The sequence below is a fragment of the Pteropus medius genome, unplaced genomic scaffold (assembly GCF_902729225.1).
Source record: "Pteropus medius unplaced genomic scaffold, Ma_sr-lr_union100, whole genome shotgun sequence".
Classification (NCBI taxonomy): domain Eukaryota; kingdom Metazoa; phylum Chordata; class Mammalia; order Chiroptera; family Pteropodidae; genus Pteropus; species Pteropus medius.
This window is the reverse complement of record NW_024352786.1, coordinates 17,404,054-17,421,871: the sequence shown is the minus strand read 5'-3', so window position 1 is coordinate 17,421,871 and position 17,818 is coordinate 17,404,054. Positions and strand designations below refer to the sequence as shown.

Below are 17,818 nucleotides of genomic sequence, written 5' to 3'. Positions count from 1 at the left end.
AGAGATGTTGGTTGCTTAATGCAGAGTCAGTGGGGTAGAAAAAGATGAGATGTATTCAAGTGGACAGGAAGAGTCAGGAGTCAGCAGTGACGCACAGGTTCCATGCACGGCTCCTATCTGACAGCCCTCATCTCCACAGACCACTGTGTGAGCTCTGTGGGGACAGAGATTTTAGCCTATTTTGTTCACTGCCGTATCTTTATTACCTTAAACACTTAGTAGCCTCTCATTAAATATTTCTGAATGAATAAATATCTAACTTGATTTTGGTTCAGTATTAGTGTTTTTGGGTTGCCACTTCTTGCTACCTGTTTTTTGGATCAATTTCTTTGAGAATTAACTCTTAAGATTATTAGGAAGTATTTTCAAGTTTCAATCCTAAATGTCTTAAGTTTTATTACATTTAGAAAGAATGTTTAAATGAAAGGATTTTAGAGCACTATTAAAGAGATAAACCACATATCTCTTTACAAATTATATATTGAGCTGTATGAAATATATAGCTTTTAAAACTATCCTGCATATCAGAAAGAATACTGAGGTATCTAGAGGCTATCATTTTTTCCTTTGAGAAAGATAATTTATTTAAGTACACGGAATGTAGATTTTAGTGAACAGCTAGAAGTAATTAGTAAGTGAAACTGCTTTATAAATTAGGTAAGATAGGTTGCCTTTTTTATTCTAGAAATGTTTTTTATGGACATTTGAGCCTTTTATACTTAGGTTCTGGGATAGGTACAAGTGGCCTGTTAACTCTTCACACGCTGATGTCCCAGCATGAAGAATTTCTTGAAAATTCCATGTGTGGTTCTCAATTATTGGAACATGGTGCTTTGCTGTGGGTACAAGTCCTATGACCAACTTCAAAAGGAGTTATATGTTGCTGTGAAAGAGTTATATATTGCTTGGAACCTCTAAGTAAATGTTGAAAACGATCATGTTTTCCTATTGCCTTCTCTGTCTATGATTTCGCATCACTCTGTGCCTTGATTATTATGTTCCAGCCATTCTGGCTTTCCACCTCAGGGTCTTATGCTCGCTGTCCCTCTACCAGGAATGGTCTTCCCCCAGATCTTTGTGTCGTAGACAACTTCTTCTCATTCATGTCTTAGTTCAAATATTAGCTCCCCTAGATGCCTTCCCTACTCTTCCAAACCACTTCTATCTCATACTCTGCTCTCATTTTCTCATGGCACTTATTACTACCTGATATTATTCTATGTGTTTGTTTTTGTAATTATTGACTTTCTTTACTAGAATGTTAGGTATATGAGAACAGAGGATATTGTCTTAATCATCACCATATACTTAGTACCTAGAATGACTCAAAAATTTGTTGAATAAATGTTTTCTTAGTAAAAATAATACATTTTAAATATAAAATGTAAAGTTACTTAGGAAAAAACAAAGAATTCATGACATTAAAATTTTAAATTTTATTGAACTTGTAAATTTATGCATTACATATTAAAATGAGAATTATAATAGATTATATTTATATTATTATTTCAACTTTGTAAAAATATATAATCATTTGGAAAAGGAAATTGGGGGAAATGAAAAGAGTTGATGTATTAATAAGTCAATGGATTTTTTTCAACCTGTCAAGATCTCTCTAAATATCATATGTATATGTTAAAATTAAGTTATGACAGTTTTCATATGAGCATTTGCAGAGCTAAATAGTTTTAAAATTACCTCGGTTTATGGATTAAGATTATTATGCAACTTAGTAATTAAGTTGCTTAAATAAAACTATAGTACTAATAGGATAAGAATAAAGAATTTATTAGTCTGTTACACTTCGTGTAAACATATAGAACTGCTAACAAATATTGTTTCATTTCTGACATGGACTACAGAGGTAAGTAATTTCTAACCAAGAGAATTAGTTAATTATCAAGAATAATGTACAATATTTAGCTGCCTTTTTTTGTCCCTAGGTTTCCTTTACCTAGTCATCCTGCTGCACCTCCTGAACATCTTAAAGAACCTTTGGTATACATGAGAAAAGCACAGGTTGGTTATTGTTCATTTTAAATTATATGTTTCCATGCCAGGTTATATAATGCAGAGCGAAAGACCGTTATTGCTATCAGGATTATATATTATCCTTTATATGAAAAACTGTGTAAGAACTGCTAAAGTGATGTGAATAGTATTTGCATACTCTTCTTTTTTACTTTCAGTAACCAAGGATCACACTTATTTTACTAAAGTAATCCTGAAAACATTGAGTAGAAGAAAAAAATTATGAGTCATACTGGCCTGAAATTTAAAATATGATAAAGGTATTATACAACAATCAATCCTTATACTCTGTGATATTAAAGGAACAAAATGGGAATGAACTGACTCACTCTTCTCTTAAAATCTTGGCTTTTGAAGCCAGTGTTATTGATACTGTAGTTGAAATATATTTGTTCTCACAGCAGGCTATTATGTACTAATCGTGTTCTTTTGCAGAAGTCAAATGAACCTGCTATCTAAAATGAGCTGAAAACTAACACCACTTTAAAAGAATAAAATAAAATAATTGAATCAGAAACAATATAAAAAACTGTTAAAATAGAAAAATCAGTTCTGTCACATGCCCCTGACTGTAAACTGTCCTTTGCCTCAGTGGAGCCTGATCCACCTGCCTGCCAGGTGGCACTGTTTGTACCTCACAGTGCTTGGTAAGACTCTGACTGCCAGGGCCAAGGAACTTAATGGCTATCACAGAGTTACTCTTCTTTCTCCATCATAGTCTCATAAATTATTGTAGAAATTTCAAATATACCCCCAGAGAACTCCCATGAACCATCATTCAGCTTCAACGATGATGACGGTGGCCTAAGAAATATTCCTCTACCGCATCCCACTGCAGTGGTATGAGGGGGGGATATTTTTCAAGTTTTATTTTCATTTAAAACCCCTCAAAATTAGATTGTGAAAGGAAGCAATAAAAACAGAAAACATGGTGATATTTGAAGAAATATGTAATATATTTCTATCTCTAGGTGGTACCTAGACAATATTTCTTTATTATTGATATGTCATAAAGCATAGTCATTAAATGACACGTGTGAAAGAACTTTGGTCTTTTGTTATGAAAATATAAACTCAAAAAAAAAATAAAAACGTTGGGTCTAAATATCTTTTGGCGAAATTTGAAAATTTCCAAAAGTTTTATAGGAAGTATCAGTTTTAGCAAACTAGGTGTAAGAAACAAAACACAAAAGTTGGTTTCCTCTCTTGACTAAAAAGAAGAGATAGAGAGATAAACAATAGATCGTTCTTATAGTTTACCACTAGTTGCTGAGCAGGTAAAGGAATGGTAAGTGTACGTATTGTGTATATGTGTGGTACTTCTCTCTTTTCTTTCCCGACTTAGCCACCAAATCAGGGGTTGGCACACTATAGCCATGCACCAAATCTGCCCTGTCACCTGTTTTTATACAGCTGGCAAGCTAGGAATATTTTTTGAACATTTTCAACTGATTGAAAAATTGAAAGAAGAGTAATATCGTGTGACCCATTGAAAGTTACAGGAATTAATAAAATAGGTTTTATTGGAAAATAGTCTCATTTATTTATATATTGTCTATGGGTGTTTTTGCACTACAGTGTCGGAGTTAAGTCGTTGCAGTAGAGACATTATTACCCTCAAAGTCTAAAATATTTACTGTTTTCCCTGTTACATAAAGTTCGCCAATCTCTGTACTAAAGTATTCAGTCTTAAAGAGTAGGGACTGTGTTTTTTATTTATCTTCAACATCTAACACAGTCTACAGAACACTGTCGATAAATATTTGTTGAAATAATCAATTCTTTAACCATGGTTATGCTGAATGCCTCCTCTACCAGTTAGTGTCTGCCTTCTTCCTATGTTTGTTCTCCTTGAGTCCTCTAGTTCTTCAGTGGTCTGCTCTGTCGGGGGAGTTCTCTCCTGTTTGCACGAGAGCTACCCCGTCTGGATCGTATCACTACCATCCCATCGTGTTCTCTCCTGCACCTCATAAGCTCCCTCATAAGCTCTTGTTTCCTTAGACTTCTCTTCTGTCTAATGAATAGAAGACCGTACCAGTCTTCAGCCTAAGGCTACCTCTACTGTCTATTTTTCTCTTTTTGGAAACTGTTGTATACTTAAGAAGGAAATCACATAAGTTTTATGTTTACCATTAATTTTGTCTAAGTTCATTTATTTATCTTTCAGCAGATTCATTTGCTGCCTGTCGATCCTTCTATTATTTATTATTCATTTTCTGCTTTCCAGGTTTTCCCAAAGTTTTTCCACACTCATGTAGCCCGAAATCCTACCACTGTCTCTCTCATTTTTAACATTTGACAACTACTTTATTAAGGATATTTAAGTCATCTCATTCAAGCTTCCATAGCTTCCCTGTTTTCTGCCACATCTTTTTTTTTTTTGGCTCCTGTCATCATGATCAACTATCTATTGTATATTTCTTCTGTGAGAGCAAACTAAACATGTCTAAAATTGAGTTTATGATGTTATTCCTAAAATGAGCATCTCTTCCTATTTCTGTTCATTGCTTTCTATCATTATTATAGTAATTTAGACTTGAAATATCTTTAGTCTCAGTTTTCCACATCCAGATAGTCACTAAGTTCTATAAATTATTTCTTTCCATAGTATTATAGCCTCCTCTTCTTTTTATTATCAAGGCCATTACCATAGCGATCACAATGATGAATGATGATGATAATGACGACTATATTTTATTGAGTGCTTACTTTGTTTCAGGCATTAATTCACATCCTTGTCTTACTCTTACACCTCCTAACTTTCAATGTGTCTCTCACCCCATCACCTTATATAATCTCAATACAATTAACTTTAACTACAAGCAGGTGAACAGCTCTATATCTTACTGCCTTCTAATAAACTTTTAGTGACCCCCAATTGCCTAACAAAGTTCCTACTCCAAAGCCCAACATTTAAGAATTTTTACTATTTGTCTCCAGCTTCCCCTTCACCTGCTCAGTCTCTGCTGTCTTATAACTGTCCTTTGTGCCCTTCCAAGTGAATCATTTTTCCTTTTTCCTCTTTCATCTTTAAGATTTTTCTTATTTTGCTTTCTTGTCATGGAAAGCCCTGTCTGCCTGCTTTGCATTACAGAAATCCCATCTATTTTTCGAAGGTCAGCTCAGATGACATCTCTTCTCTGATGTTGTTGTTACCCCTGTTTAAAAGGATCTCTCCCTTTTTGGACTCTTTTAGCACACAATCATTTTTTGGCCCTTATCATAAATTTCACTTTATTATAGTAATTTTTGTACACATCTTTCTGACTTTTGTTATAAGTCTTTTGAAAGCAGTAACGATTTCAAAACATTTTCGTTTTGAAATCTACATCCACTACATCTAGTATACTTACTTTTATGTAGCAGGAGTTCAGTAAATTTGCGTTAAATGAATAGTAAAGGCGTTTGCTATCTCTTCTACTAATGATTACAATATTCTTTTAAAAGATATTTACTGAATGCCTACTAGTGGAAGACACTCTGCTATATGCTATGGAGATTTGGAAGTACTTAGACATAGATTCTACCTTTAGATAATTTCATGCTTTAATAGTTGAAAGAAGACTTGGATACAAGGAATTGTAATATAAGGTAGAAAGTGCTGTGTACTATAGGGGATGTGACTAGGAAGTTTTGTAGGAACACTGGGAAGGAAGTTGGGACAGGTGGTTCCTTATTAGATTGTTATTTGCTCTTCGTAATCAAAAATCACTTTTATTTGGTAAAATATGTGGGAAAATATTTTTGGAACTGTACTCTAGAAATTTTTGATTCCTTTTTTTCTAATAAAGTTTTATGAGTTATTTTAACTTCACTTAGCTCATCTTGTGCCTTCAGAGTTGGGATGTAAATCACCTCTCAGCAGTCTTTGGCAAGCTGGGTTGGTGTTTAATTTTCTGGGCTGATGAGGGAAAGAGTCCTTTTATGCTGTATTGGCATTTCCCAGAGTATTTTCTGCTGAATACTAGCCCTGAGAGATGCTCCATCACAAAAGGTTCCATGGACAAAAAATTTGAGAATTGAGGCACACACTACCTTCTTGTTGGTAAATCATAATTTATTTTATTGTTTTTAATAGATTTTATTTCTCTATGAGTTTTAGATGTATAGAAAAATCGAGAGAGTAATACAGAGAGCTTTCATAGATCCCATACCAGTTTCCCCTATTATTAACTTCTTACATTTGTATAGTATATCTGTTATAGTTAGTGAACCAATATTAATATATTATTATTAGTTAAAGTTCATACTTTATTCATATTTTTTTAGTTTTAACCTAACATCCTTTTTCTGTTCCAGGCTTCCATCCAAGATACCACATTACATTTGGTTGTCATGTCTCCTTAGGCTCCTGTTGGCTATGACAGTTCCTCAGACTTTCCTTGTTTTTGATGACCTTGACAGTTTTGAGAAGTGCTAGTCAGGTATTTTGTAGAATATCCCTCTGTTGGAATTAGTCAGATTTTTTTTATGATTAGACTGTAGTTGTGGGTTTTTTTGGAGGGAGACCACAGATATAAAGTGCCATTTATATTCATCACATCGTATCAGGGTACACACTATCAATGTGATTTGTCACTGTTGATATAGACGTGGATTTCCTGGCTGAGGTAGTATTTGTGAGGTGTCTCCACTGTAAAGGCACTCTTTCTCTCCCTTTATATGCTGTACTCTTTGGAAGGGAGCCACTATATATAATCCACACTTCAGGAGGGGCAGTTATGTTCCACTTCCTTGAGGAGGGAATGCCAACAGAAATTATTTGAAATCTTTTTTGCATGGAAGAGTTGTCTCTCCCCCACCATTTAATTATTTATTCTAATCACTTATGTATATCAGTAGGGACTCATGGATTTGTATCTTATATTTTGGGTTTTAATCCAATACTCCTTAATTTTGTTGCTTACAATCTATTTTGGCATGTTTAAAGGCTCAGAGAAGTTCAACAGTAAAGAAGTGTTCAATTTTATTTAATCCAGTGTTGTTCAAACTTATGACCATGAAACCCATGTAAAATACTTTGGGAGTTACTTTGCTACACCTTTAGGAAACAGCAGTATTTGAAGAAACTGATTTACAGCATGATAAATATAAAGGCATGAGTTTTCTTGTGAAATACTGGTAAGCACATAGAGTTCTAATATGTACCAAGTACCATTTTAGTGCTTTACAAGTATTCACTGATTTAATTCTCATGACAAGCTTATGAGGTGAGTTACTCTTATGATGTTAAGTCTAACTTCATAAAACTAGTAAGTGGAAGAGTTGGAATTTGAACCTGGAAATCTGGCTCTAGGTGATATTCAGCCTATTCCACTATCCAGTCCAGAAATGCTCAGGCAAACTCAAAATATGCTATGTGGTTGAATTACCCTGCTCCTTGTCAATATAGTAACCTAGTCAAAAATAAGAAATTTGTTAGTTTTATATTATTCAATTCTCATCCCCTTACTAATTGGTCTTTCTATTTTCTGTACTGTCCATTTCTTAAAACTTCTAAGACTTTTAGGATACAATTCCAGTCCTTTACTCTTGCTTACAAGGCTGTAAACGATCTTGCCCATTTTTACCTCTCATTTTCTCTCTTGCCTTCTCACACTGCCCCATCCCTCTCCATTTCCACACACATTCTCTCTGTCTAATCATGCTTGATCTCTTTCAGTTGTTCCAGTGGGAGAACTATTGCTCGTGTTGTTGTTTCTACCTGAAACTGCCTCCCCACAAATCTCAAATGTTTCTGGCTAAGTTTTTCAGGAAGCCTCTGACCCCCAGATTTCAGATTTTCTGGTACTTTTCTTGTGTCTCCAATCCTCTACGTGGGAGGCACCCTATACTTCCTACCACAGTACTTGGGTTGTTTGTATCATTACTGAGATTCCGTAGTCTCTGTGAAATAGGTTCAGTGTCTCTCTTTTCACAACTTATCTCCAACATCTGGCACAGTGCCTGGCCCATGGTAGATGCTCAATAGATATTATTTTAAATGATGAATGAATGGAATAAACAAAAAGTGGAAAATGTTCCCTCCTAGAAAATATTTATATCCTTTTTCCTAGTATAATTATACTTCTAGAACCTTATCTAAAGGAAAGAATCAGAGAAACAAAAATTTGTGTTCATGATAATAGTAACAAAATTTTAAAAATCTAAATGAACAGTAATAGGACTTGCTCAAATATAACATGGTAGCTCCAAAAGACAGTGTTATACAAGCATCAATATGTCATTTTTTTAAAGAAATATTGTGAAATAAGTACATACAATGTAGTCTCAAATGAAAAAAGCAAAATATAAAACAATGTAATTCCACTTTAAATATGTGCATACACATACATATCTCATTTATATACATACACACATAGAAAAAAATGAAAGAACAAAATGTTAACAGTGGTTATTTTTGGCTGATGGAAATTTGTGGATGCTTATTTGTTATTTTCTTCTTTACATAGTGTTCTGTTTTATTAATTATTTTAAATAAATGTGTACATTGATAATTAAAGAAGAATTAGTAAAATATTTTCCAGTTAGGTAGTTGTATTATAATTATTTTGCTTTTCTTTATTTTTTGACAGGGTGAAGTATTTTTTAATTTTATAATTTCATAACTTTTTGCACACTATTATACAGTTTTTAAGGACTTATTTACTTTCATTGTTATAAAAAAGATGATAGCTAATACTCATTTAAAGATTTCAATACAATTGTGATTCTTTTATATAAATCTTTTGCTTCTCATGGCTTAGAAATTGGCCTTATTTATAAAACTCTTGAAATCCTTTGAGTTAATATCATAGATTTCAATTATTAGGGAAACTGATTTGAAGGCAACAATAATTTCATTTGGAGAGGATATGGGTTTGAGTGAAACATCGTGTCTTCCTATTTAAACATTTTAAATGTAAAAGGCCATTCATTTTCCTTTTAAATAGAATTTTAAAGCTTTATTTATTTTGTGGGTCTTTTGGGTAGAAAACATTACTTTCTTTCTATTTGGTATTAGCTTACTGTCATTTAAGAACTTATTTGCTATTTTTGCTCTTTTTTTTGGTGCTAAGTGTATATTGAAATTTTTATATAAACAATAGAACAGGAATAACTATGATTTTTTGAATATTTATTTTAGAAATTCGGGGCTTATTTAGTCACCTCTACAAATAGAACTTGAGAAAAATTAAGTATCTATAAAACTGGAGCTGAAGTGGACCTTCAGTTTTAGCCAGTCTAACCTCTGGAGTTTATCTCCTTTTATTAAGTACTTCTGAAAACACTGACTTAAGCCATTTTGGTTAAGTCTTTCTACTTGTTGGAAAGTTTTTATATTAAATAATCATATGATTCTTATAAGATTTACTCACTGGTCCTAGTTTTGTGTATGGCATATAAAAGGCATTAAATTAGTCAATGAGTCAGTGAGTCAATGTGTAAACAAAGGAATGAATGAATACCACTTAATTAAGATTAGAATTCTTGAGGGAACCTAAGGGATGACCCAGCTTGAAAGCAGCCATTTTTTTCATCTTGGATTTCCCTTCATTGTCAGGAAGTTCTATTCCTATTTCTGATATCTATGGAAATGACTTCTCTGACCATCTGATCAAAGTTCTTGCAAGGGCTAGCTTGGAAAAGCTCTGCCAGCATTGTCATTGTGTCATCAATATGGAACAGGGAATGGAGAAGACATGGTGAATCACTTTTCTTTCATTATTTTTAGGATTTTAAAGCAAGTGGTATGTGTTCTATTGACAGCGAGAAGTTTTGCTCTAGCTTCCTGTTTCTTTGCTCATTCTTTTATGTTCTTTCTGTGGTTTATGATATATGATACAGCCCATATGAACTTTTGAACCCATCCCACATTATTTGTTTACCTGCCTTATTTTCCCCACCACAAAAACAATGTGTTTCTTAGGGACAGGGATGCTGTTTTTATTCATCTTTAGTGGCATATGTTTAAATAGGTGCCTGATAAATATTTGTTGAATATGTCTTTTCATTATTTGAAAACTCAACTACTGCACCTAATTTTCCTTTGTTCTAGCCACAAAAGTCCCATTTTTTTTTTTTTCTGAACTGAATATTCTTTTCCTCTATCCTTCCTTAATTTTTAGTCATGTTCTTTCTTCTCTTCTGGGTTATTTCTAAGATTCTGCTTTAAGAACACAGAAAAAAATGATAATCGAATAAAGATTTAATCAACATTGCTTTCTTTCTCATTCTATTCTCATGTGTTCTTTTTAAGTTTCCTTATTCATAAAAGGAAGGTAATGATACCTATTTCACAGCATTAATAACATATATAAATTACAGAACTCTGTTTCCTAAACTCTTTTCATTCTTTTTATTCCAATGTCTGATTTCTGTGTAACTTTTTTTCTTAACTATTTTCTCTCTATATCTAACATCCAATGTTAAATTTAAAATTGATAAGTTGAAATACTTGGTACAGCGGGGTACCCATTTAGGAGAACTACGATTAATCACTTAAAATTGTAGTTTATAGAAATCACCTGAATGAGATATTTTTGCCAAAATAATCTTTTTAAAGGATAAGTTAACAAATATGTTTCAGAATATCTTGTTAAAGTGTCATTCCAGAAGATGATATTCTATTTTGAATGGCCTTCACGTTTGAGGTTTTAGACTTTATGCTATGTTAAAATTGTGTTTTGCAGTCTTGAAAATATGTATAGAATATATTATGAGCCACACATTGTATCTACTGTTACTTTAATTTTGTTTTTATATGAGAGTTGCCTTTTTATCAGGTTAAGAGCCCTTTTTATGAGTGGATGAAAATGAGAATATTTTGAATCATATTTCAATAGACAGCAATTTAGTTCTTTATACAATAGGATAAATAATACAAATTCAGGGATTGGATTTTTAATCTTCATGCAAATTTTCTTTTTATAGTAATGATTAAATTAAAATTACTTTCTTAAAAAAATAAGTTTTCTTGTACCTGATCCCAGCACATTCTCGAATGGGGAGCAAGTGACAGAAGGCTAATTAGAGGAAATGTGATTTAAGCTGAGATGTAAAGGTCGAATAAGGTTTACCCAGATAAATTGAGAATAAGGATGTTGGAGATGAAAGTGAGCTGTATTGTAATTAATGTTTGATCATGAATAAGGTACTCTAATATATTTTAAGTTTCAGAGCTAAGAGAAATATTTACGATAATAAAAAGAACTGAAAATAAGCTGGTAAATGGAATTAGTTTTGGGAGTATTTTATATAATTTATTAAGAGTAATATTTTATTCTTGAAGATCTATTTTATATATTTAATAAACTAAGGCTTATTTCACACAGCTCTATATTTTTTCTGTAGATGATTTTTTTTTGTTCATTTATTGTTTAGGCCATTGTATCAGAAAACTTTAAAATGCTCGTAACATTACTTTGAGTAGAAAACTGTTCAGTTATTGAACATCTGTTATGTGCTAGACAAAATGAGATAATGTGCCATGATAGGTGAAGGAATTGGTGCTTTGAGAGCCCATAAGCAGTAGGCACCTAATATCATCTGGGGTGGAAGACCAGGTAAGAGAAGGCTTAATAGAGGTGAAGACCTAAAAGGTGAATAAGATTTATTCAGATAAAGTAGGAATAAGCATGTTAGGGAATGGAATAGAGCATGGGGAGTATATCCAGATAAAGAGAGTAATGTAAATGTGTGTGTTAGAGAAGTTATGAATGATAGCTGTGGCAAAAGCTTTCAGTTATTGAATGATTATTATCATTATTATGTCACCGTTCAAAGTACTTTACACCTTTAACCTTTATAATAACCACATAAAGGAGCTATTGTTATTATTCTACTTTTATTGATGGGTTATAACCGTCTTTTATGAATAATATAATATATAGTTCTTTTCTCTTTTTCTTGGTCTAAATTTTGGAGCTTTGGGATTATTTTATTTTGGTTTCAGTGAGGCAGAAGTAGACTTTAGGCATATTTTAATAAAAAGCCAAACAGAAATTATGACATTTTATCTTGGCATTAAAAAGAATAATTTACTAAAATATTCATGATACCCGTTAATAATCAAATCTATGACTATTAAAATTAACTTAATATTTCAAGTTTACAAGAAATGTAGGGGATAGAGAAGAAGGTAATCAGTACCGTGAAAAACAGTAAGACAAATCCAGATTGTGATACAGTCTAAAAAATAACTGGCCTGGACTCCTCAAAAAAGTCAATATCCTAAAATAGAAAATGACAAAGAGACTCTAGATTAAGCTACACTAAAAGAGACATAACAACCAAATGTGATGTAATGAATGAATTTTTAATGGATCTTGGGTTTAAAAAAATCTGTAAAAGATATTTTGGGGACAACTGGAAATTTTGAATATGGACTAAATATTAGATGATATGAAATATTATTATTAATTTTTAGGTGTGATAGTGATATTATGGTTTTGTAGGAGAAGTTCTTCTTAGAACATTCGTACTGAAGTACTTAGAACTGAAAAGTCATTTGTAATAATTTCTGTAAAATTTTATTTTTTACTAGGTCATTAATGTGGTTCCTGAGTATCAAACATTTATAAAATGCTTAAATTTAATTTACCTTTTTATTATCTGCTATTTTTTCTTATAATGTTTATCACCATGTGATTTATTAATTTATTATTTTTTTACCCTCATTCGCATCCTCTGCTATAGTATCAGTTTCATGAAGACTGAGATTTTCTGTTATTCAAAGCACTAAGGATAGTATCAGGCAGTAATGAATATTTATTGACCGAACTAATGAATACTAAATCCGAACCAACCTCACCATTTCTATCTAATTCATTTTTAATTTTTTTAACCAGTGAGTTTTTTTTTTTTTTATCAGTTTCAGTATTGTTAACCAGAAACGATAATAGATTTTTCCTTATGTTTCAGGGAAGTTGGGAAAAAAGAATTTTGAAGAGTCTAAATAGTATGTGCACTGAACTGAGTATTCCATTGGCACGAAAGGTACTTTTAACATTTAAGTATTTTAATGTGTATCAAGCACTAGGAAGTATCATGAAGATATAACTGTTAGGCAGATTTATCTTTTTTTTGGCTAGTATATTGGTTTGTTTTTTGAAACAAATTTGTAAAAGGCCAATTATATGGGTGTATTCTATATAGATTTCTATTATATGTGTTGTAATGCTGTTTGTAATAAACATATAACTTGAGAATAAATAGAAATAAAGTATAAAATCTATAATATAAATTATTTAGAGATTTGGCTATAAAGGTTATAAATGCACTTTAAAGATTTTAATTACCTTTAATCTTTTTACTTTTTGGCTAATTAGTACAGTTACCATATTTTTTAATTAAAGATAAATTTCAGGCATATTGTCATCTTGTAATAGCCAATATGGTACCATCTTTCAGTATTAACATAGGGAATGAAAAGAATGATTTGTCATCTCTCTGCAGAACTTTTTAGATTGAATAGTATTAAATTTACTTAGATCTAATATTCAACATTTGTCTGTCAGTCTGGGCTTTCAGCGGGGAGGGATGAAAAAGGAGAGAAAATCTACTTGAGGAGTATTCTGGATTCTTTACAGCTGCTCATGAGTAGGGGAGAACAAGTTTCTCTCCACTTCAGTCTCCCCACTTGATATTTATTCCACTGTTGGACAGAATATAATGAATGTACTTTGGATAATGTCCAAGGACAAGTCACTGAAGACATCAGAAAGATGGTGTAAAAAAAAAAGGATAAATTTATATGAAAAACTGTCTAAATATGTAGTATTGTGTAATATACTGTCTTTCATATAGGAAGATGATGCTACTGACTCACAATCATACTCTCTTGGCCAGTCCCCCTTGCGATGCATTTCTGAGGTTGCTGGATGGGGTAAGAGGTGTAGTATGTGGCTGAGGAGCAGTTTTTCTTTGTGAAATTTACTGGCCAGTACAGGTTATTTACCTTCTTTTCTTGAACTCATTAGCTGAGCCATTGAGACTAGATATAATAGTTCAATAATAATAATAATTTAAGTGTAATGCCAAAAAAGTTTACCATGTGTAATGAAATTATTTTTCCTTATGTTATAGTAGCTTATTTAAAACTTTAGATAAGTTATCAATTCTTGTTTTTCAGCTGCATTGCTGAACATCACAAAATGAAACCAATTTTTAAATTACCTTTTTTAGAGGCCAGTTGGAGAACAGAAAGAACTTCTCAATAAATGGAATGAAATGGGAACTGATGAACCAGGTATATTAAGAACTTTTTTCTACATGTGGTAGTGGGAAAAAATTTGCCTTCTTAATTATGGGTCCAAAATAACAATATTTACAATTCTTTTGGGTAGATAGCAACTTTCCCTTCCCAGTAATTTACTATCATCTATTTTGTTTGCTTAAACTTCTGCTTTGCAGCTTAAAAATTCCTAACTTTCAGTGTTCTCCATTATTTTTAGAATACTTAAATCAATTATACTTTTTTAAAGGAGCACTTGAAAACATTTTTATAAAAGAGTAAATTAAATCATTCAGTGGATTTCTTAGACTCATAGTTAAGGTAAATATTTTTCAAGCTTTAATTACATTGAGATGTTAAAGATAGGTTAATGGGTTTTTAAAATGTTTTTAATGGCTTATTTTGGTTCATTTTAATGTTTAAAATTCAGTCAACCAATTTTATAAATGTATAATGGTTAACAACTGTATATAATTCACTATTTTATATATTTATGTTATTACATAGGTAGACATGTAAATAATTCCTCACCACGCCTTAAAAATATGTGTGGGGAATTGAGCAAGAAGAAATAGGTGCCATAATATAGAAATTTAAAAGGGAAAACAGTTCAATACAACTAGAGGGATTCACTAAGAATGCATTGTTTATATTCTATGTACTTTGAGAATTCTCATATAGAATTTTTATATTATCTTGACACTGTTTTTTCAACTCAATTTTAAGTAACCTATCACAATTTTGTGAAAGGGAGACTCTTAATTTCTTCCAGAATATGTCATCTAAGCTATCAAGGGGAGGAACTGTCTTTTTATTTTTGTGTTCCCAGTATTTAACAAAATGACAAGTGTTTGAATTAATCTAGCTGCACAGCAACATATGAAAGAATTATTAATATTTATTATTAATAAACATTCATAGAACATATTAACTGGAATTTTGTTTTAATCTATCTTTTTAATTCTAGATTTAAGCCTTTTCAGACCTGTTTATGCGCCTAAGGATTTTCTTGAGGTAGGTTCTATTGGTTAAACATATGTATGGTAATAAGGGGAAAATGTGAAAGAAATGATAATATAAGAATAGCTCCAGGCAGTGGAATCACCATGTAAATAGCCCCTGAGTCATTGAAGCCGTGGAATAACATGATCATATTTGTGTTTGGAAAATGCTCTTGGAAAATACATTGGAGTGTGGAAAGATTAGAAGCAAGTAAATCAATTAGGAAGATTATTATTAAAAAATAGTGACTGTAAATTATGTATCCTGCGGCCTGGCACATATCGGTTCTCAGTGAATATTTTCCTTTTTTATTCCCTCCCTCTCCTAAGTGGTCCAGGCCTAAACAATGTAAATGCAAAGGACATTAAGTAGCACATTATAACTGACTAGTTAGTACATTCTATCCCACCTCGATGAAGGGTCACTACAGACTTCCAGGTATCCCTGGAGATAAGCATAGATAGATAACAGCTGCAAGTTAATCTAACTTTAACTGCTCTGTCTCTAACAGGTAGAACAATGTTGAGCATATTCTTGTTCAATAAATACTTGTTGAATGAATGAGCGAATGAATGAATCTTTTACATTTTATTTTTATTTCTTTTCTGAACCTATTGTCTCTGATACCAGTTTGGCAGCATTAAACATTGTTAGAAATTATTTCAGACCTTTGGAGTTATAAATGGCCTGCTTTTGACTTTAAACACAAGTTAGGTTGGTCAGAAACTGCCTTTATAGTGATGGCATTATTTCTTTTACTTATTAAAGGTTTCTCCTAAACTCTTTCCTTTTTTAGCACTAAAGGCTGAAATTCTATGTATTTTTTACATGGCTACCTTTAACAATATTTTTTCTCCTTAATAGTCATACATTCTATTTCCTTAAAGACTGTTGCTGAACTGATCCTTTATTATTCACACTGAGATTTTTTAAAAATTTTATTTTATTATTATTTTCAAGTATATAGTACATTTGTTAGACATTTATATAGTTTATAAAACGATCCCCCTACTTGTTCTTTCTCTGCTCTGGCTCTCCACCTAGCCATTACATTAATGCTAATTGCATTTCCTATGCCATGCTCCCCATCCCTGTGACCATCTATCAATTACTGATTTGTACTTCTTTAACCCTTCACCCCTTTCTGCCAGCCCTCCCCAACCCCCCCTCCAACCTCCTCCCTCAGCTCCTTCCCTGCAATTTCGTCACTGGATTGTCCTCTGTATTTGTGAGTCCATTTTTGGTTAGTGTGTTCTTTTTGTTCCTAAGATTCCACATATAAGTGAAATCATATGGTAATTATCTTTCTCTGTCTGACTTATTTCACTCAGCATGATAAGTATAAGAAGGTGGTCCAGTTTCTTTTTTTTGCATATATCTGTCTAATTTTCCCAGCACCATTTATTGAACAGACTGTCTTTACCCCATTGTATATTCTTGTCTCTTTTGTCGTAAGTGAGTGTATAGGGGTGGATTTATTTCTGGGCCCTCTATTCTGTTCCACTGATCAATGTATCTATTTTTATGCCAGTCTCATGGTGTTTTGATTACTGTAGACTTGTAGTATAATTTGATATTAGGTAGTGTGAAACCTCTAATTTTGTTTTTCTTTCTCAATATTGCCATGGCTATTTGAGGTCTTTTATGGTTTCTTATAAATTTTAGGATTATTTGCTCTAGCCCTCTGAAAAATGCCATTGGTATTTTGATAGGGATTGCATTGAATCTATAGATTGCTTTGGGTAGTATGGCCATTTTAATGATGTTGATGCTTCCTACCCATGAGCACGGTATATGCTTCCATTTATTTGTATCTTCTTCAGTTTCTTTTTTCAATGACTTGTAATTTTCTGAGAACAGGTCTTTTACCTCCTTGGTTAATTTGATTCCCAGGTATTTTATTGTTTTCAATGCAATCGTAAATGGGATTGTTTTCTTAACTTTTTTCCAATAGTTCATCATTGGTGTATAAAAATGCCACTGACTTCTGAATATTAATTTTGTATCCTGCTACTTTACTGAATTCATTGATCAGTTCTAACAGTTTTTTGGTGGACTCTTTAGGATTCTCTCTATATAGTATCATGTCATCAGCAAATAATGAGAATTTTATTTCTTCCTTTCCAATTTGGATACATTTTATTTCTCTTTCTTGTCATATTGCTGTGGTCATGCTGAGATTCTTAATTCAAGAAATTTTCTATAATTATTTCCTTAGTTATAGTTTCTGCATTTCTAATATTTTCTCTTTTCTATTACCCACCTATTCATAGTTTCTTTTCTTTTTCTGTGTTTCTAAGTTTCCCATTTAACGCGATCCCTTATTTGTGTAATTATGCTAAAATTGTACTGTAGTATATTAGTCTGTATTTAATACTATTGATCCTTTGCTAAATCTTTTATTTTTTAAAATAAATACCACTGATAATTTTAGTTTCAATTTATGTTTGCAATTTTAGGAAACATTTAGCATAATAGCACATTCCATTTTATCAGCCATTAGTTATCAGTTCATTAATGCCTTCCTCACATATGATAGTGTTTCTGTTATCATAATCTCCTTCACTGGAT

General features: G+C 32.1%; 1 protein-coding gene across 11 annotated transcripts in view; it reads left to right on the top strand.

The window, feature by feature from the left end:
- TBC1D19 (TBC1 domain family member 19) overlaps positions 1–17,818 on the top strand; it is a 104,212-nt gene that overhangs the window by 20,343 nt on the left and 66,051 nt on the right. For 10 of the 11 annotated variants that reach the window (XM_039848757.1, XM_039848756.1, XM_039848762.1 and 7 more), the window contains 4 exons: positions 1,944–2,019; positions 12,934–13,008; positions 14,197–14,260; positions 15,213–15,259. In XM_039848757.1, the coding sequence (XP_039704691.1) occupies positions 1,944–2,019; positions 12,934–13,008; positions 14,197–14,260; positions 15,213–15,259 (262 nt within the window). Of the gene's footprint in view, positions 1–1,943; positions 2,020–12,933; positions 13,009–13,818; positions 13,898–14,196; positions 14,261–15,212; positions 15,260–17,818 lie in introns of those variants that run through there. The other variant, XM_039848766.1, reaches the window with a different exon arrangement.